Source organism: Watersipora subatra, chromosome 9 (assembly GCF_963576615.1).
Source record: "Watersipora subatra chromosome 9, tzWatSuba1.1, whole genome shotgun sequence".
NCBI lineage: Eukaryota > Metazoa > Bryozoa > Gymnolaemata > Cheilostomatida > Watersiporidae > Watersipora > Watersipora subatra.
In genome coordinates, this window is record NC_088716.1 from 33,247,233 (window position 1) to 33,269,441 (window position 22,209).

The window sequence follows — 22,209 nt, forward strand, 5'->3', positions numbered from 1 at the left end:
GCTCAACTACCCTTAACACTTTCCCTATATTTATCTTTGGCACGAACTATAAACATGTGTTAGGTTTTTGTTAAATAAAAAACAGAGTTAAAATATAGAGAGCTTCAATTGCATATTTAAACTGCTTGCAAATTCTGAATAAAAATTATACACACTATCGAGTTACTCAGTTTTGGTGATTTTCAGTACAGCAGCCTTAAATGAAATATAACATGCATATGTTTTATTGTTTGGCTGTAATTTTAATTGAATTTATCTCAAATCTGGTGAGCTACCTTTGAGATACATAATTTTTACAGCGTTTGTGTCCACGGAAATCAGCAAATGAAGTCTCAAAGATTTTCGAGGCTTTGGTTATAACTACCTTACAGCCTTGATGTCGCACCTACATGTATGAAATGTTTTAATTTATAATTTATACATATCATAAAATATATTTGCATTTGTATTTTCGTAATACGTATAATCTTGCACTGTGAAGTCAAATGACACATGTCAATGTATCGTTATGGTTTTTTGTAATGGTCACAACTCACAACCCTAACTATTATAAACCCTTATAGACGACAAAATGTGTTGCAATAAATCATTGTCTGGATATATATGTAGTTGCATTAGTAGTGCAGTAGTGAGCATGCCACGATTATGCAGTGTATATGCATTGTGTATTGTTAATACTGCAGCATACATATAGTACAACTGCTGGTGTGCAGTAAGTAATATTGTTGCAAGTGAGAATCTCCTACTGCACATTGTGCAACTCTAGATGCAACGAGAGTGTTGCTAGTACACATTGACTCAGCACAATTTTAATGAGTCACAACCCCGATGATGCTATCAAGTAGTAACTACAAAAATCAGAAGATATGGTAGTAGTGGCAGTAGTAACTGTAGTACAGTAACTGCAAACAGCTTATTTGTACTCGAGCTCTCTTAATCTATTTAAGAGAGTTATGCTCTCTTGAATAAATTACATTTTCGCCAAAGTTTTTAAATACTTCGACCAATAGTCTTCAATTTCGATGAACAGTCTATGAATTTTCGACAGTCTTAAAGTTTGACTAATAGTCTACGGACTTCGACAAAGGCAACGACGGTTTCGACCATTAGCTTTTCGACTAAATCTCCCTTTCCGTTTAGAACTTTTGAGACGTGTATGTATTGCAATACAGTACATATAGCTCCTAACGCTTTAAATATCGCCGGCTACAGCTCGTCGACAGTTCATTGCAACTACTTTTTCTAAAGCGAAATTTGTTGATCGATATGCCGTGTTTTCCAACAAGCAATGCTGTTATAGTGTAAGAGCGAATTGATAGGAACAGCCGCCAGCGGAACCTGGCAGCTAAAAATTCATTTCGGTGTACTAAAGGGTGCAACAGCGTTCTGTATGTAAGGGCACCTCGAGTTTTAAAATGACAGAACGAAAGACACTTAACGTAAGAAATTAGGACACCAATTAAAGTGTATTTTATAGTTTTGTCATCATTTAATCGAGTTTCTAAGCCAACTAGATATATTTTATCATCATCTGCATCGTCGTGATTTGGTCACTGGTGGTGTCTCTCTAGCTCAGGTAGTCTTCCCTAACTTATTACGCCATTATTTTCTATCTTTGCTAATTTCCTCTGCTTGTTCAACTTTCATTTCTATAGATTTCAGGTCATTTTTGATGTTATTACAGATGAACTTCGGGGCACCCCTGTATATTTTCATGAGGCATCTATTGTGGTAGTAGTGAGAGTAGAGAGTATTCACCTTGGGCCTGGCGCAATTCAGTTTCACTGAGTCTCTCTTAGTATTCCGTAAGCTCTCTCTATTCCGGGTTTACTGCTCGTCATCGGTTCCCCTCGCCTGATCCTGTATCTGGTTCCGTAACTATACACCACACCTCCTCACCAAGTCCCATTCAATGTCCCGTCGACTGGTGCAGTTACACCATCCTGCCATGACCTATGTGTATTTTCTTTTGCTGCAACAACTGCATTAAACTAAGTCCAAAACAACGATGTATCCAATTTCTCCTTTACTTCTTTTTTTTCAAAACAGGAAAATGCTTCAAAACTAAGAACGTATGTACATTTCACTCAGAGATTTACTAGCACACACCAACACATGATGCGAAAAGAACAAAAAATAAACAGACACGTGATGAAGAAATTAACATATGTAGTTTAGAAGTCCAGCTTATCTGGAGCTTTGACCAACCGGCCACTCCTAGTTGTTTTTCTGTTGGCTGAAGGGCTCGATCGGGGTGTGGAGGCCAGTACCTCTGGCGGCTGTCTGGAGGCAAGTACCTCCGGAGGCTGTCTGTAGGCAAGTACCTCTGGTGGTTGTCTGGAGGCAAGTACCTCTGACGGTTGTCTGGAAGCAAGTACCTCGGAAGGCTGTCTGGCGGCAAATACTTCTGGAAGCAAATACCTCCGAAGGTGAGGGTCCTATCTTATGCACTTCAAATCGGTTCCTGCGAAGAATGTTCCCATTTTCAGTCTGAAGCAACAGTTCTCTACCATTCATTGCAACAACAATAGCCTGCCTGGCTGGCTTCTTTGGGTCCTCCTGAATTCTGACAGTCTGATGAGTCTGAAACGGGCTGCAGTCCCTGGCTGCATGCCTGGCATTATAATTGACTTTTTGACGCAGCCTTATAGCCGTTTCTTTCTTTTTCATGCGCTTCTCATCAACAGACCTGTGCGTGAATATCTCCATGGAGTTTAGCTCTCCGTTCATTAACAATTGGGCAGGAGAGTATCCATTTTTGAGGGGCGTGTCCCTATAACTACAGAGGGCTGCTTGCAAATCCATGTTTTTTTTTCAGAAAACCCTTTACCGTTGCCACCGCTCTTTCAGCTGCCCCATTGCTCTATGGATACTTAGGCGACGATGTGATGTGCTCAATGTCCCATCTCCTTAGAAACTGACTGAACACAATCTCCTTGAACTGGGCCGCATTGTCACTCATGAAAGTGTGAGGGATACCGAGCATGCAGAATATGTCCTCGAGCTCTCTGCAGGCCGATTCCGCCTGAGAGTTGGCCAGTGGTCGAGCTACTATGTATTTACTGAAGTAATCGAACAGCACTAGGTAACACTGATCATCTTTCTCACACAGATCGGCTACCAAACGCCACCAAGCTCTTTCAGGCAAGACCGTAGTCTGCATAGGCTCCTTCGGTATCCGTCTAAACTCCTCACACTTCGGGCAACGCTTTACCAGCTCTCTTATCTCTGCTGTCATTCCAGGCGACCATACAAGCCCACAAGCTCGCCTTATACTCTTACTTTCACCCTGGTAACCCGCATTAATGTCCTTGAGTATTCTCTCTCCGTACCGGAATAAACATTCGCTTATGAAAATAGCCCAAACCACCAATCAGTGTCAGATACGCTTTGAAGGTATAAAATTTATGAACTGCAAGGTTCACCCTCTTGTAGGCGGGCCATCCCCGCGTAATATACTCTTTGAGACAGCTCGTTTCCAGATCATCTATGGTGGCTGATAGGAGTCTCGCCAGTCTACCTTTGGCAATAGGCAGTGCACAAACTAGTTCAGACACAAGGCTCTCAGTATCATCATCCTGGACTGGCACTGAAGACAGACGGGACCGAGAAAGGGTGTCTGCGAGCACGAGCTTCTCCCCTGGTGTGTACTCGATCCGGTAAGAGTACCCATCATCCTGAGACGGAACCTCAACACTCTGAAGGGAAGCTTGGCTAACTTTTTTTCCCCCCAGTACAGACACCAACGGCTTATGATCTGTCTCAATCCGGAACTCCCTTCCAGCTAGATGGTAGTGGAATTTCTCCATGGCCCAACATATGGCCAGAGCCTCTTTTTCAATCTGGGCATAGCGAGTTTTAGCCTCGGTCGTAGTGCGTGAAGCAAAGGCCACTGGTCTCCATTTGTCTCGTATTTTCTTAAGAAGGGCTGCCACCCAGGCCGAACGACGAAGCATTAGTACTGAGAAGAGTTTCAGCTTTCATATCATAGGGGATCAGAGTGGAAAAAGACGAAATCCTTTCGTTGAGTCTCCGAAAGAACGACTTAACCCTTTGACCTGGTATAAGCCCCCCAAAAACAACCGAAACTCGTGTAATTTATTTTCGAAAATTCAAGAAATTTTGTATTTTATGAATATACATAGCTCGAACTGAAATGTATTTACATATGTACTTAAAATTTACATAACATCTATTTAATAATGTACTGCTACCAAAAAAATACAACAAAGTACAATTGTCTATGTGTGGAATGCCTGAAAGCACTCCTTGCAGCAGAGTCCAACGCCACAGCTTTTACACCATGTAGTTATTCGTGTTCCTTTGTAGCCGCTAACCCTGCTCCTGCTACAAACGGCACAGACTTTACGTTTCTTATCTGGAATTGTCTCACAAAAATGTCTAGCTGTAAATCTTGACTGCATGTCACCCAGGCTTGGTCTACCAACATGCTGTCGACTCTCGTGGTAACCACCGAGCAGGCCTTCAATTACCTCTACAATAAAGTTATAATGCCCCATTAGCTTTGCGATGTTGGGATTTAGCTTATACATAATATATGCATTTGTCATTGTTCTGTCCAGGAGATGGAAAAATATTTTTTTCCAGCATTTCATTGTTCTTCGCTCAGCAGCATAAGCGTCGGTCATTTGATCAGCTACGTCGACACCACCCATCCCATCATTGTATTCCACCACCACAGTTGGTAATGTTTTGACCTGACCATTCCAAAGCGTCTTCTCGCATGTCTTTGCAGAAGCGTGTGTAGACAGCATGCGTACTTGCTTCCTGTCTACCCAAGACAATGCCATGATCTGGCCATTTCTCATTACGTTCATTCCCCCTTTGGTTGTCAGCTTAGCATTGATGCCGTCAGGCAGACCTCGGCGACCTTTGCGTACTGTGCCAGTCACATATATTTGCTTTCTGAGAATTTCTTCTCAGAGAACCCGACTAGTGTAATAGTTATCTACTACCAAATGATGATGTTTGCCACTGTGATTTTCTAAAAGTTTATCACAGACATCGAATGGCTGCCCTTTGTTGGATACTTTGAGTGCTGATGTATGATAAACAGTATTATGCACATACCCGGTCTTTGAGTCGGCAAGATTGTATTCCTTCGGGCCCCACTGGTGATGTTTTTTTATGCGGATGTAGTTGACTAGACAGTGACGGCCTTTGAAACCTACGATTGTTTCATCTATGGATATTACTTTGAAGAGATCGTAACCTTGTTGCCACCTAGCTGTCAAATGTTCCAGAACTTTCCTGTACTTGTATTGAGGATCATAACTTGCACTCGAGCGTGGAGGCTCATTATAACTGTCAGAAACATGTAGAAATCTGAGCATGAGGTTGAATGTGTCCTGCTTCATGGTCTCTCGAAATACTGGGTGGTTTTGGCTGTGATGCTTTCCATCAAAGTAAGCAGTATTATTTGGAGCTTTCCACAATCCCTTGTTCAAACACAGTCCAATAAATGCCCTTAGTCGCTGTACTGTTGCATTCTCCCATAAATTCAGCTTAGACAGTGCCTGCAGTACTCCCATCTTTGCATAAGTGTACTCATAGTACTTATTAGTTTTTGCTGCTATGAAGTCCCACAAACTACTTCCACCTTGATTGACAGGAAGAAAAAAATAATCAAAATATTCCACCGGTAAAGTATCAGCAGGTGGTGTGAAGTTTGGCCCGATGTGAGCAGAGAAATCGTGGAGTGATGGAAGCTTGTCATTATCTAAGTCAGTAACTGTTTTCCATTGGCTTAAAGTCGATGTGGTTGCAGTTACTTCATCTTCTAGTCTCTCAATATTAAAATCCTGTGTATTAGTGCTAGTAGCACGGTTGTTTCTTGATATAGAGCTGCTGCTACCACACACTGTACTTCTATTTGCAACGGCTTGAGTAGATATAATATCGTCATTGTCCGAGCTGCCGTAACCATCACTTTTCTCGGTATATTAAAAATCTTCAGAGTTAACATCACTTCCATCATTTGAATCATTATCATATTGCTCTGACAAAAGATTGCTAACGATCGCAGGATCAAATAAATTTTTACTTTTTCGTTTCGAACGCCGTGCCGCGATTTGACTGGATTTTCCAACTTCCATTTTTTCGAAAGCGTCACGAATTCGTATTTCCTTAGCTTATAGCACAAAACGACGCCTCTCAGATAATTGTTTCAAATAAAAAATTCTGAGATAAATATCTTGCTGATAATATTTAAAAATTGCTAGCGTTCATATCCTTCATTTAACGTTACTAGGCGACAGCTTTATAAACGTCTGCCGAAATAGACATACATGTAAATGTCGTTTCCCCACGCAACCGATAAACGACATTCCGGTCGTTTCCCCTGTCAAAGGGTTAAGCTGTGGACCCCATAAGAATTCTGCATCCCCCATGAGTAGGCGGAGAGGAGTCGAGTCATCAGCAAAAGAGGGAGAAAACTTTCCCAGGTAGTTAACCATTCCCATAAATATCCTCAGCTGCTTAGTTCCTGTTGGCTCAGGAAATTCTAGAATCGCTCTAGTAGTGAGAGTATTGTAAGTAGGTAGTAGTGAGAGTAGAGAGTATTCACCTTGGGTCTGGCGCAATTCAGTTCTACCGTGTCTCTCTTAGTATTCCGTAAGCTCTCTCTCTTCTGGGTTTCCCGCTCGTCATCGGTTCCCCTCACCTGATCCTGTATCCGGTTCCGTAATTATACACCACATCTATATTCCCCACAGTGCTTCTCCGAAGGATTTCTTCTGGTAGTCTTAGTATTTGGCCCGTAAAACTCAAGTCACGGCTTTGTAATAACCATACTTCATAGTTTTTCTTTGAGATTGTATCGCCTAGATTGATATTACTGCTTTCGCCAGACGGATTAATATTATGCCAACGGATTTTCTCAATAGTTTCCTAAAAAACTGTCTATTGCTTCTGCAGTAGTTTTGATGATGATATAAGTTTTACTGTTATACAGAAATATACTTGCTGAATAGGCATTTGTTGTATAAATGAATAGACTTACATGTATTGGTGTGAAAAAGGGGAAGAGGAGAGTCCGTCTTTCGTTACACTTCCTTATATACTCCCCCATACTGCCTTATACTACCTAATCTACTAGCCTTACCCACTAGCTTTATTCGCTAACTTTATCCAGCTTTGTTCACTCACTGTAATTGCCAAGACCACCTGTACTGCTTGTGAGCCAAGACCACCCGAGAGCTCAGAAGCCAATATCACCTGAGCCTAGCAAATCCCATAATACATCATGCCATTTCTTTTTTATTTTTGTTTTGGGCCACACCGTTACTAACAACAACCAGACGTAGTCACTCACCTTATTTGTGTCACTTGTTACCGGACTCTGTTAAAATAGTCTCCATAGGCTATACCTCTGGCTTGTCTGGCCCTGTGACACTGTCAAAAATACTCTTCTCATTACTGCCAGCTCCATTGCCAGTCTACTCGCTTTTCCATCACCCTGACCTCTGCCACTGCCAGTACTTTCACCGTGACCACTGTCACTGTCGAAGTAAACTTTACTAGATAAGGATAGATGACTCCTAACTCAAGAGCAAGTCCACGCAGACTCGATGGTGAGTCGATAAACAGACTCGTGGGTGAGTCGATAAACAGTCTCGATGGTGAGCCGATAAACAGACTCAAGGGCGAGTCGATAAACAGACTCGAGGGTGAGCCAATAAATAGACTCGAGGGTGAGCTGATAAACAGACTCGTGAGTGAGCTGATAAACAGACTCCATGGTGAGCCGATAAACAGACTCAATGGTGAGCCGATAAACAGACTCGCGGATGAGCCGATAAACAGACTCGAGGGTGAGCCAATAAACAGACTCGAAGGTGAGCAGATAAACAGACTTGTGTGAGCCAATAAACAGACTCGAGGGTGAGCTAATAAACAGACTCAAGGGTGAGCCGATAAACTCCTTCGTGAGTGAGCCGATGAACAGACTTCTGAGGGAGTCGTAAACAGACTCAATGGTGAGCCGATAAACAGACTCAATGGTGAGCCGATAAACAGACTCGTGAGTGAGCTGATAAACAGACTCCATGGTGAGCCGATAAACAGACTCGAGGGTGAGCTGATAAACATACTCATGAGTGGGCCGATAAACAAACTCATGAGTGAGCCGATAAACAGACTCGATGGTGAGCCGATAAACAGACTCGATGGTGAGCCGATAAACAGACTCGTGGGTGCCTTTTCCCAACTTTTAGACCCGAGTAAGCCAATTGGAATAATTCTTGGTGTTCGGCCAATAGCACTTATAGTGAATGCAACTATGATACGCTGATATCACAATGCTAAAGTCAGAAACAGTGACAAGAATTTGATACGCTACTTGCTTTGAAAAATCAAGCAGAGCTATAGTAAGGAATGCAGTATCTTTATTGGTGTTATATCTCACAGCGCCAAGCAGTTACACAACAGGAATGACAAACTGAAAAGTTATATAGCAAACCAAGGGAAAAACCTACATTTGATTGGCTGCAAAATAATTAGGTCAACTGTTGCCACAATAAAATAGTTTGAATACAAAAATGATAATATTTGTCACTAACTAATCACACAATATGAGTATTAATAACTTTCTGAGTATTTATATAGTAACATGCATATCTTAGAACAATATGGTAACAAACGGTTAACATAAAAATTTACTAATATAAAACATACATATAATATTATACTACTACGAACATGTATTACGTGAGCGCATTGTAATTGACTGTTCAAATTTGAATGGACGGCGATAATTTCAGATAACTCTATTACGCGGGCTAGCAGTCTTATAAATATGAGTACCGTCTGATAGTCATTTCATTAGTTCTCCTCTCCCATATCAGCTCTCCTCGGGGCTATTATTTCTTCTAAAAAGCTCTGTCCCGTGGTGACAATGGTGGGAATTCCGTGACATAATTACCGCCAACCTTTTTTTAGTACACTACTAACACTACCAACCCGAAAACTTGGTTGGGTCGGTTATGACTAGGGATGCCCTGATTCTAAATTCACCAGCTGATTCAGATACCGATCCGATATACCGATTCTTATTGAAAAATAATCCGATTCAGATGCCGATTCAGATCTTTTGTGTTATACAAATAGTTGTTCATTTTATTATGGGAATATAAGCATTATGCAAAAAAATATAAATATTAATGTATTTATTTGTTTTTATTTAAGGGAAAATATATATATATTTACATACTGACATACCGTGCATGTAGTAACAAAACAGTGTATGTTTCTTGTAATTTATAAATAAAGGTAATTACTGTTAGTGGTACAGTTCTTTCTGTGCATATGAAGTCTCACTTCTATTGCTGGATGAACTGCTGCGCCTGTACAAATTTAGAGCAAATCAATGTTTCTTTTAATTACCGTTAGTGATTCAATTCTCTCAGTAAGAAGTCTCTTTTTTCCATCACTATCACTGTAGCCAGTCAGACTGAAGGGGGCACTCACTTGCCACAGATGATGGAGGACAGGCTAAATACTGATAAGCCACTGGGGTTACCGTTTTTATGTACGTTAGAAACGATACATTGTATCGTCAGGATCAAAGAAGTGATAGATAACTTTATGCATTGACTGTTTAAATTACTTTTGTAATACTAGTAAATAGAAATATTACACTGCGTTGTTGTCTCCCATCTTGATTGACTGCAATAAATCCTATCATTGTAATTAAGAAATATCCCAATTTGGGATTACGTCCTAGCTAAAGCAAAAAGTTTTCTTCGCTGTGTTGATCAGGCTATAGACATAAAATAAATTGTGTGGCAGGCCCGAAATTCATTACGTAAAAGTAAGGGGCTTACAGTTGATGGTTTTTTATTAGTGTAGCTGGCAAAAATACTGTTTTCTGCTAAATTGTTGATCTATAAAAAGTATCGGAAGTTTCAAATTTTTAAAGAAAAGATTGGCCGATACCGATTCAGATACTTGACACCCATATCGGCACCGATTCCGATACCAAGATTGGCGCAACTCTAGTAATGACTCTTCAACCTCATCCCCGTCTCTTCTGTCTTTACCTCACTTTCCCCTAATAAGAGGCAGACTCGACAGGCATTTTGTGGAAGATCTCCACCTGGGCCGTAACCGGCTGCACAGGGGATGGCACCACAGAGCTGGGAGTTGACATAGGCCCAGATTTATATAGCTCGGCCTCAATCTCTACGGGTGCAGGTCTGCTACCAGCAATCCTCCTCCTCTGAACCTCAGCTAACTCCTGCATTAATACTATGAACGCCTTGACATTCTCCAACACCATGACTGCTGTCTAACGCTTGGTTTTTAGCCTAGCCATTTTCTCTTGATTTTCTCTGTACCTCCTTTTCCTCCCTCTCAATCTCCACTACCTTTCTCTCATGACCATATCTGTCCAACATTCCATCTGTGGACACATCAGCTAAAAAAGGGCATACTTTCTCCATTATAGATACTGGCTCAGCTACTTTCTTAGCACCTTCACTTACCTCAGTGTGACTGTGTTTCCTATTATGCCCCATAGACACTTTTATCTTTCTGGTGCCTTGGGCCGTCCCCCCTTGACTACCAATTTCTCCACCATTGTTCTTGAGCTGGTTCTCGGTATACCTTTCTATTACTGCGCATCCACTACTCATCACTTCCTTGGTTTCACAAATCTTGACCTTTGTGCCCCGTTCTTAATATTGTTCTCTTTGTCAGACTTATTTGTCAGGTTTTGCAACTTGACATCTGAAACATGGCAACTTAACCCAGCAGTAAGGGCTCTCGACAAAAACGGCTTCACTGGCTTAATACCTCTACATTCCTTGACAGGCTCAAGCTTGCTCTCGCATAACGCATTTACAACAGCAAATAATTTTAGCTGCTTCAACTCAGTTATGCTCAGAAAGTTTGTTGTTAATCCTTTCACCGCATAAACTTGAGCATCCATAGTTCTGTGTTTACTTTTTAAATGAACTACCACACTTTCAACCACTTTCAACTCACTGCATCAGCATTTTTTAAAACTGTTGATGGCTTCTTTAACCGTAGGTTTAACCTTTTGGCTGTTGCCTCGGTTACCATTGACACCTCAGCCCCAGTATCGAACGTAAACTCAACATTCACTCCATTAACTTCTAAATTCTGCACAATTCTCTAGCCTAGTCATTGATCATCACTTTATTTATCTCTAGAGCCAGCAAATCTTGCACTTCTACCCCTATTACTGTCACTGTATCTTTCATCATGCCTATCCATCTCTCGCTTTTCATACTGACTGTCTCTTTTATACCTGTTCATACTGTTATTTCTGGGTCTACTGCACTTATCCCTTACATCGTGTGAGCTGTCTCTGCCCCAATACCTCTTCCTACTGCCATCTCGACTGCCATATCTTACTTCTCTACGCTTATCTTTGCAATATCGGGATACATGTCCTTGTTGCCCACAAGAAAAATGTTAAATGGATGGACAACTCCGCATCTTATGGCCACTACACTTGCAATTGTAGCAAACTCTATCTCTGCTACTTTCTCTACTATTTGCTCCATTTCTAGAGGCATACCTGTCCCCGCTATTGTTTCTATATCTCCTGTCCCTGTCTTTACTATACTCTCAGTTCCTCACCCCCATACTTACCCTAGGACACTTATGTATTCGCGGCATCTAACTTTCGCGTTTTCGCGGTGTCATCCTCTTGCGAAAGTTTCATGTGCGAAACTAAACTATCATAACAAACGAGCGAAAAAGCGAAACTAAATAGCTTTGTTCATTGATACTGTAGAATGGAATTTTATAATGACATTTATTTTAACGTTTTTAACGACCACTATAGCATCGTTAAAATATAAACCAACAAAATAATTTGACTGTCAAAATTTATTACGTTATTATTTTGCAATTAATTATGATTATTTTCCCATTAAGAATGATTTATAATGATAGGAATTTGATGTCAATGCACACGAATTAGTAGATTATCGTTTGCTGGGGACATCAATCAATGCAGTGAGCACCGTGTGTTGAAAGAAAATAAGACACATGCACTGACACTTGCAGTACTACACAAGCAGCATGGCTCTGGAAAGGTTTGGATTCACCACTGACACCTCTTCAATAACTTGTAATTTTTTGAGATTTGTTTTGTTTTAAGTGATGTGACTGACGAGACGTTTTTAAATTAAAATAGGCAAAACATGACCGCAGTTAAAACGCTCAGAAAAAGACATCTTTTTCTTTTGAGCGTTTTAACAAAGATCAATTTTGCGGATTTTATTTTAAGTTCATTCGGAGGCTTTTACGTTTTCGATGGGACATGGCCAAGCGGGTGTTTGATAAAACTTAATCTTCTGCAAACCTTTATAAAAGTCGTTAACAAAAAATATTTTGCCTCTGATGATGATAATAATAATGATGCCTAAGAACCACTAAAAGTTGATGTTTGTCTCTATGGCTTAGAATGAAGTGATATTCCACAGCGATAAAAACCGCGTCCATGGCCGTTGGGCAAATAGCTTTTCGAATAAATGATGTTGAGGTCGAGTTATCTGAAGGAATTTATCATTGCGTTGGAACTGACCAAACAAATCCGTTTGAGTTGACCTTGTGTTTGAGATGAAATGTTACATTTTATCTGGGGGCGAGTTATCCGAGTTGGACTGCACTTACCGTAAAAAATTCCCAAAAAGTTGGGGCGGCTCAGCCGGCCAGCTAGCTGCCCCAGTGAAAACAGGCCTGTTGATAGTCCAAGAAACAAATGGCAGCAAGCGATCAAATTGCATCATCGACCTTGCCCACACCATTCTACCTGCGGTTCATAATTACAAACTAGTCGCAAATTGAAATTTTTTTTTATCGGTGAACTGAACCTGAGGAATCTAATTATGTTTGTTCCACTGCATTTATTTTCACATCACTATATTTTCACACTCATCAGAGCTGCGAAATTAAGTTGCTCCGAAATTTTACTCTGCGAGCTACTCACGAAACTAAATACTAGCGAAATATAAGTGTCCTAGGGTATAAACATCACGTTCGTCACAACTATTACCGTAATACTTTCTACTACTCCTAGGGCTACTTCTAGGGGAAAATCTACTTCCTGGATTGTATTTTTTATATCTACCACCACTCCGGTACTGCGCACGACTGTCGAACTCTGACACCTTTGCTACCTCCATTTAATCTCGCTTTTCAAGTCAGTACCTCTACTCTCCGCCCCCAAGAATCTATCTGAATTGTTTGCCATCTCTCGAACCTTCAATGCCTCATTTAACAACACCCAAGTCAATTTGGCGTTCTTCATCAGATCTCTACTTACTTCTCTATCCCTCAACCCGTTATCAGCCACTATAAGGGCAAACCTTACCCTATCATCATTATTCGCTCCCTCAACATATCTGCTCAAACTCTCAACTCGTTGCAAGAACTCTATCACTTTTCCCAAGTGCCTGCCTAGCGGTCAAAAACTTATGCCCCTTTGCAAACATGCTCTCCTGTCTACCATACTATTCCTGCAAAATGCCCACTGCTTCTTCATAAGTGGAGTTTGCACCCTTTACATTAAACCCTGCCCCTCTTAATATTTCTCTATCGTTATGCCCAATAGCTCTCAATAGTGGCACTAACCTGGCTCTACACCTCATAATAGGAACTCTGTCGCCACCATGATCTTCATAACCTCTCCTTTCGACCGCACACTTGATACATAAATTCATTTCTTCTATAAATCTCTCCCACGAACCATCACTGTGCTCACCAAACACCAGCTTTGGATAACTGATCTCCATCAGGTCACTACACAATATATGTCACCACAGCCTACTCTTAGACTACACCTCTTCTTTAATTCTCAATTTCTCCTACCACTTAACGATTAAGAAATTTCTCTACCTCTCCAACACTGACACTTCACAGCTTCGACACCTCACAGCCATGACAACTAGTCTGCACTACAATACATCACCACACATCACCTCACCTGCACGCCCGTGAAAGAGTCCCGTCAAATGTTAAGCTAATAACGCAACCAGAAAATTATCGCTAATGATAACACTACAAAATCTTTTTTCTAGAATTTTGTCAACTGCGCCATGTTGTATAAATGAATAGATTAAATGTATTGGCGCGAAGAAGAGAGTTCGTTTCTCATTACAGTTTCTTATATACTCCCCTTACTACCTTATACTACCTAGTCCACTAGCCTTGTCCACTAGCTTTATCCGCTAGCTTTATCCAGAATTATTCACTCACCATAATTGCCAAGACCACCTGTACTGCTTGTGAGCCAAGACCACCTGTGAGCTCAGAGGCCAAGATTGCCAGAGCCTAACAAATCCCATAATACAACAGCATTGAGTACTTTCACTGTAACTACATCTTTAATTATTTTGTCCTTAGTTGTGTGACAGGTTGTTTATGGCTATGTTGGCACTTCTCTTTCTTTATTTTATATCATTCTGTGTATTCAAGTGTGTACCTAAATACTTACAAATAGTCCTTTCTTGTTCTCCTCCCTACTCTATTTTATACTTTCCTGTTTTTGCTTCATTGATGATAAGGTTTCTCTTTAGGAGTGTGGCTGGTAATTCTGTTGTGGTCTGTTGGTTCATTCCAAGCTAACAAATGTCATCGGCATATTGTATGAAGGTACCTAAGGTCTTCATTTGGAGTAACAGTAATCCCTGAAATCTGGTGGCAGCATCTTATGATTTTCTTTGTTATTTCTGTGTTTATTTTGTGTTCTCTCCTTTAATTCATCTTCTCCCATTCTCTCATTCTCATTAATCATTTTGTGAACTCCTTCACCAATATTCTCATCAAGTCCCTCCTCACCAATCCTCTCACTAATTCCTTTTTTACCAATCATCTTATTAATTCCTTTCTCGTGAGACCTTTTATTAAAATCTATTGATCTCATTTTATTGTATATTTTCTCTCTACCCTCATCTTCCTACTAGAGACGGCACTTCTTGTTTGAAAAGATGTTATCGACTATCGTTATAGTTGGTCCACCGATAGCGATCGAATTATCAATTAGCAGACAGAGGTCACCGATAGTTATCGCGTGACTTGGCAGCTGGTAAAACTATCGTATTTTCGTGCCTGAAAAGATTGACGATTGTGGGAAGAGATAGGAAAAGGTGCTCGAGTTATCAGGCCGTGCAAGTTATCAGAACACTGTTACAAGTCTGTATTTATTAGTAGATAAATGTACATATACAAACTATATATAATTCGAATGCATAGATGGCTTGTTGCAAATTAAAAGGCTTCTACTGTAAAGTTTAAAAAAATTTCATCAAAAAGTATAGAGACCTTTCTATCACTTGACATTGGTTTGTTGTTTTAAGTCATGTGATTGAAATGAAATTGGCAAAACTTGATCGCTGTTGAAATGCTCAGAAGAACAGACATCTTTTTCTTTAGAGCGTTTTAACCAAGATAAATTTTGCCAATTTTTTTTAAAGTTAATGCCAAGGTTGCCTCGAAAGACCATCGCTAAGCGGATGTTTGGTAAAAATCAAATTTTAATAAACCTTTTGAAAAGTCGTTGACAATAATATTTTGCCAATGATGGTAATATGCGCATATGAAACGACGCTTATGAACTACTAAAAGTTGAGGTTTATCTCTATGGCTTGGAATAAAGTGATATTTTAAAGCGATAACAACCGTCGCAGTAGCCGTTGGGCAAAAAACTGACTGAGTTAATCAACTTGAGGTCTAGTTATTTAAAGAAATTTATTATTGCGTGGGAACGGACCAAACAAATTCGTTCGAGTTAACCATGTTTTTGAGCTATCCGAGGGTGAGTTGTCCGAGTTTTACTATATCTACAAAACTATCGGGTTATATTATTTTTTATTATTCGATGACGATACATAAGTTTCGGATGGTTCGATAGGCTAAAGATAGGCAACATATTCATATCGAGAAGACAACTACCAACTATCCCAGTCAACTATCGCGCTATTGTGCAACCCTACTTTTTACCCTTTCTTCCCACCCTTGGCTATGTACAAAGTGAAACATATTGGTGATAGGCATTCGCCTTGTGGTGTTCCTATGTTGGTGGTGAATCTTCTTCCTGTCTGATTTTTTATCTCAATGGCCATCTTCACATCGATAACGATTTTTACCATATGGAGTTCATCCTGTTCTAATATCTTCTTTAGGTTTTTGATCACAATGATTCTCCCAACACCATCAAATGCCTTGTTCATGTTATCATGAGGTGAGACGTATAGTTAGGGGTAGTTGAAACTGTTTTCCCGAGCATAGGTTTTATTAACAGGGCGATAAGCAGTCTGAGATAGTGGCGTGCTCTAGTCTATCTTCTGCCCAATGAATCCAATAAGACATATCACCAGTATTTTCTGAATAATGGAGAAGAGGAGAATGACTGGTTGCAAGTCCTCACGTTTTCCAGATTTTCAAGTAGTACCTACAGTCTGGCAGTCAGCTTGCTTGGTGTGTCGCCTGTTTTGGCGATGGGGTTCATGAGTTCAGCTATCTTCTCATTTAGAACCTCCCGTCGGCCTTCATATATTGGGCTTTGACCCGATCTCATCAATACCTGAACTTTTTCCATTTTTGAGACTTTATCCTGCTTTTTTGATCTTTTTACTAAAATTCTCGCTCATGGTTGTTGGTTTAATCCTCTCTATCCTTATCTAACCTCTCTCTTTATCTAGAAAGATGTCACCATGTCCAGCTGCTCTCCTGCATCTGTTGTTATTGATTAATTCTGTGCTAACAACCAGTGGGGTTTTCTTATTCAGTTTTTGTAATGATCTAACGGCTGTGTACATTCAGTCTGAGTCGTTTTTGTCTACTATCTGTCTTATCTTTCTATTTTTCACTCTTTTCCCTTACCAACTGTATGAAATATTTTTATAGTTTTATAATTTTTTAATGTTAGTTCTCTTTTCATTTTGAGTTTAATTTGTTGTATAATGTTGTAACATCCTTTTGATGTTTGGATAGTTCCACAATTTGCTGGTTGTCATATTTCACTTTCTTTTAATGTTCTAGTTTGATAGTAGATAGAAAAAATGAGGCTGATGTGTACTATCTTTTTTGACATTCCATCTCCTCTGTAATGCTATAGCATTTGCTATGCTAAAAATAACTTCTAAAAATAAGACTTCTAGCGAAATTGTCTTTTTGACCATCAAATGTCTACGTTTTAACATGCCAAAGATAATGGGAAGGTATTTTTTAAAATAACTTGGCACTGAACCTTTTACATAAAACTGTTTGATCATTTTTACCAGCTGAAATGCTACAGTTGCTTCAGTAAAATGTAGACAGTGAAATATGTTTTGATATTTAGAGATACTACCCTGTTGACTATGATCCTGCTAAAATACCCAAGCTCAAGCAAACAGATAAAGAGAAGAATCGACTATGGGGAATCAGGGTTATGGCTCCATTCAACATGCGGTAATAATAACACTGTGTTATCAGGGTTGCAGCTTTTACTGATTTATTATTCTTTTATTTGATAAAATTGAGTTAGTGGATAAAGTTATCTTATATATTTACACTGTGTCCGATTTGGTGATTTAGGTGTAACACCTGTGGTGACTACATATACAAAGGTAAGAAATTTAACTCTCGGAAAGAAACTGTTACCACTGAAGATTATCTTGGCATACAAATTCACAGATTCTACATACGATGTCCCAAATGCGTGGCAGTAATTGCTTTTAAGGTAAATACATACGATTCAGTTTGTATTGCTAAGAATGTTGCTAGTTGACTGATAATCGCTAATTATGGCAATTTTGCGGCTTTTCAAGGACCTAAAAAATGGAGAACATGAAATGGCAGATTTTTTTTAGTTTTGGCAAAACCTGAATCTTCATCTCACTTAAACTCCAAGGCCTAAGAGTTACATGTGCATGGATGGATGTACACAATGGAAGCATTGGTAATTGATATTTACTTTGGTTAGCATGAGTCCAGCTAAAGCTTTAAATTGTTCAACTTACAACTAAATAAATTATTGCAAGCAGCGATCTATCACGTTACTTTATCATTTATTACATAATACCATGGTTTTATTACATAAAGTTAAGGCTAACGCAATTGTAGACAGATCCAGAGAATTGTGATTACACCTTGGAGACTGGGGCAACCAGAAACTTTGAAGCGGCCAAGACCTTGATGGAAATGGAAAAAAAGAAACAAAAGCTAGCAGAGGACGAAGAGGCTGCGAATCCCATGAAGGTAGCTGGCAAATGACCTATTAATGGCCTCAAATTTAGGCAAAAGGCCCATAATGTTTACTAACTCTCTGTTTAGACCAACGTGTTGTATTGGCTAAACACAAATGAAAGTACAATAACTGTGGATCATGTTAAACATATAAGAACTTACTAACATCAAAAAACTTCATTATACCATTCACATGCAGTTACATCCATGCACTACAAAACATTTGAAAACAGATAGAAATCTGTTAGCATAGTAGATTGATTATTCAAAGTTTTATTTGCAAGGAGTTGCAGCTATTAGATCACTACTGATTTGTTCAAGGAAAGAAAAGAAAGGTCTACCGTAAGAGTGTAAGAAAAGCACGATGTAAGATTCATAGTTGCAGCCTGTACAATTATAGATGTACTTAAATCTTTTTATTTGCAAACAGATTATAATTAGCCATACTGATTATAGGATCTGTTTGCTAATTCTTACAGTGAAAATGGAAAATTTATTGTTTCTCAGTTGATATGTTCAGACTACCATGCACGAGCAAACCAGTTTGTCATGTTCATCCAGTTCATCATGTTCATGTTTATCTACAGCAGGGCTATCTCAGATCACTTTAGACTTAATTATATTGTAAAATTCCTGTGTTTGACCGGACGACTTGAAAAATATTGGTAGCTGTTTTCTGCAACAGTTTTTTTGATACAAAAAGCATAAATATTTATGATTCAAACATTTTAAAGTTAACTGCTTTGATTTAAAGGTTGACTTGCAACAAAATTCACATTACAGTTATTTGGTATCAAAAGATTTACCATGTCTTACTCTGCTGTGTTGTAGGTGCAAAATATATGGAAATGTGATTACAAGCTCTTAAAAGCTCAAAAACGAACAGTTCATCGCAGTCATCAGGAAAACTCTGTAATTTGGAATCACATTATTTCGACGACGTACTCAACTCGACGGGTTTATTGTTTTGACTTGTGATGTTATCACGTGAAATAATAGGCTCTATATAAAACGTTTCTTAGCACTAGTTTATGACAAACACTTTGGGTTCTACTGGAAAGCCCTTATCAAATATAGATGCTCGCCACTTTGCACTTTTGCATCAGGTTGGTCCAATCATCTAATCGTAATCTGATCATGTAACCCATACTTCCTGCCAAATAGCGCAAACAATTTTTGCAGCATTTTTCAACTACTACAGGTGGTCAACAGGCTCGTCATGTTCATCAGAGAATGATATGTACTCCTTCGAGCAAAGGTTGAAAAATTAAACAAATTTTTACGGTAGGTTTTGAGGTATCAATGCTCAAAGTGACAGCATTACAACGATGATGAAATAGATGCATAAGGACAATAGACATATTTTTATTGAATGCATGAAGTATATTTGTGAAATTATTTCGACGGGTTGTATGAAAGTGTAAGCAGAAGCCATCATGTTCAACTATGTCCCATTTGAGCCATTTTGGAAAGGGATTCCAACCTATGGCGTTTTCGTGATGGCTACAATTAACTGTTTGTTTTTGAGCTTTCAGAGCCTGTAGTCACATTTCCACATATTTTGCACTTACAACACAGCAGAGTAAGACATAGTGAATCGTTTGATATCAAATAACTGTAATGTGAATTTGTTACAAGTCAACCTTCAATTTTTATAAATGTTAACATTTTAAACAATGACTTTTGAAGCACATCGTAGCAGTATTCCACTTCATTCATTTGAAAAGGGTGTGATCAGCATCTAACTCTGTTTGCATTTGACAATTGAGCATGGCTAGTACTGATTTCACTTAAGTACCACATTTTCTGCATTAACTCTGTCATTTAAATGTTTTTTTTTATTTAGCTCGCGTGATCCTGCAATACAAACAACAGTTTTATGGCAACCATGGCCAAGTTGCTTGAGTTGCTGGAGGCAATGCTCACTAGTCTTTACAGGATGGCTTATATTAACCAGGTGCTTGAGAACCGTACAAAACAGAGCAGGAATGAGATGGACACAATGGAAGCTCTGACAGAGTTGAGAGAAATGAATGCTAGGCATGAGAAAGTTGATCATGAAGGCATGATACGGAAGGGAGCACTTTATCAAAAGGAGCTGGAGAGGCTGCAGAAAGAAGAGGAGGACCGGCTCATCAGGTCAGTTATCTAACACGTAACTATGTACACGTAACTATGTAGATTATGTAACACCAAATTTTTATTTGTTGATCTATTTTTATAATAATTATATAATAATGTATAATAATAAAGATGCATACAAGCCAAAAGTTGACAAACTTTGGGCAGGTAGTTATCTGAACTTGTCTGAATTTTAAAGTTGCTTTCCAGTTTGAAGAATTGTGGAAGAATGAAAAGTATTTTAAGGAGTATTAACTAACCTGTTGAGATTGTGATTTTTCATAAGAAGATGGTCACTATTAGTATGTAAAGGCCAGTCATACCTTCATGTAAAAGCTGGGTTTGAATTTTATCAGACAACCAGCAATGATGCATCGTTTGAACTGTTGTAGAGAGTTGTTTGGCTCCGCCGATGAAATGAATGGCGAGAGCATCAGGAGACTCGACTCCGATGACGATTCAGACGAAAGTGCTCCTCCAGTACATAAAAAGATCAAAGTTCTAACACCTGCCTGTACAGATCATCTGATGGACTCACAAGTATGTCCAGCCCGACTGATTGTCAGTGTTTATAAAAATGCAGAGTTGTGTGCTCATTCTCCTTCTAAATAAGCCTGAGAGTTTATATTAGAAGGATCAATTTGGACTGCTATCTACGGTAGTTAGTCATTTGACCAACATTGCCATAGATTTCTCTTTACTACTGCTTTTCTGTTATAAGTGTTTTTGTGTTAATTTTTTGTAGTTGCATATACCAATATATATATAGTTGTGTCTTTGCTTTTTAATAATGAGAAAATATTTTGTTATAGCTGAAAGATAGAGAGACCGGTGCGAACTCTAACGGATGCAGCAAAACTCTTTCTCACAAAAAGCCCAATTCCACAAAGAGTTTGTTGTCCAACCTCGTAAGATTTAAACCAGCAGTCAAAGTTGACAGTCCCACTGCATCTGGTTGTACTGATGCGGATGTAACCTCAGTGTCAAGCACAGGCGCTCTGGGAATGCTCAGCGCTTACAGCAGTAGTGATAATGACAGTGATTAAGCACCAACTTAGAACACTCAATAAACCATTCATACATAGATTGTACATGTATATACACATATAATTCAATTCTTTAATGAAGTTTTCCTTTAAATTGTAATGAGGGTAAAATATATGGATTGGAAAATCAATCTATTTATCTTTTTATCTTGATTTAAATAAATTGTTCAATAACGTGTCTATCTTCTGCTGCTTCATTATTTTCTGAAGCATGTACTTTTTTTCGCTATTAGAAATTTTTGCAACATTTGTTGCTGCATCAAAATCAACTGCTACTAGAAGCACTTACTAGAAAGAGTACTAACTTTTCTTACTGAGCTCAAAGCTGCCTATCACACATTCTTAGATACCATCATGCTAATTTCTGCCTAGCTTAGGGGCCTATTTCATACTTTCTCCTACTTGTTTCTATTATGTGTTATTAACTTAAATATTGCAATGTTACATAATATTTAGACAAAGCAGTTTTATCAAACCAGTTATTGAACCAGATTTCTTTTATGCTTTAGAAGTTAACATTTTTTTAGTTGCAAGCTTTCAACTTGTTGGTGAAGATGAGCCGGCTGTTTTATAAGAAATGGACAACTGAATCATGTAGACAAAACCCAGCTAGTTATAAAATTGTTTCTTAGATTTACGGGTTACTTTGTAGCATTTTAAATAACCAGTTTTGCTAGAATGAGTGCGATGACGGTGACTAACGGCGACGCATGGAATATGATTTGAGTACGTGATGAAGCGATCAAGATTCTGTTTGCGGAATTGCTTTCTCACTAGCGTCGTTCCTTACGAATCTTCCATTGTCAAGTGTAGGGGTAGT

The 22,209-nt window shown here is 39.1% G+C and overlaps 1 protein-coding gene across 1 annotated transcript; it reads left to right on the top strand.

Moving 5' to 3' along the window:
- Positions 1–1,285: 1,285 nt before the first annotated feature.
- On the top strand, positions 1,286–21,567 carry LOC137403918 (splicing factor YJU2-like). The gene is made up of 7 exons (XM_068090038.1): positions 1,286–1,439; positions 17,336–17,445; positions 17,572–17,716; positions 18,100–18,234; positions 20,180–20,361; positions 20,736–20,883; positions 21,156–21,567. Exons 1-7 carry the CDS (start codon positions 1,416–1,418, stop codon positions 21,387–21,389), a joined length of 978 nt encoding a protein of 325 aa, XP_067946139.1. The 5' UTR covers positions 1,286–1,415; the 3' UTR covers positions 21,390–21,567.
- Positions 21,568–22,209: the final 642 nt, after the last annotated feature.

Coding starts and splice junctions, on each gene's coding strand:
- LOC137403918 (XM_068090038.1), top strand. CDS start 1,416: ATGACAGAACGAAAGACACTTAAC. Junction 17,717..18,099: donor TGGCAGTAATTGCTTTTAAG/GTAAATACATAC, acceptor ACGCAATTGTAG/ACAGATCCAGAGAATTGTGA. Junction 20,362..20,735: donor GAGGAGGACCGGCTCATCAG/GTCAGTTATCTA, acceptor GAACTGTTGTAG/AGAGTTGTTTGGCTCCGCCG.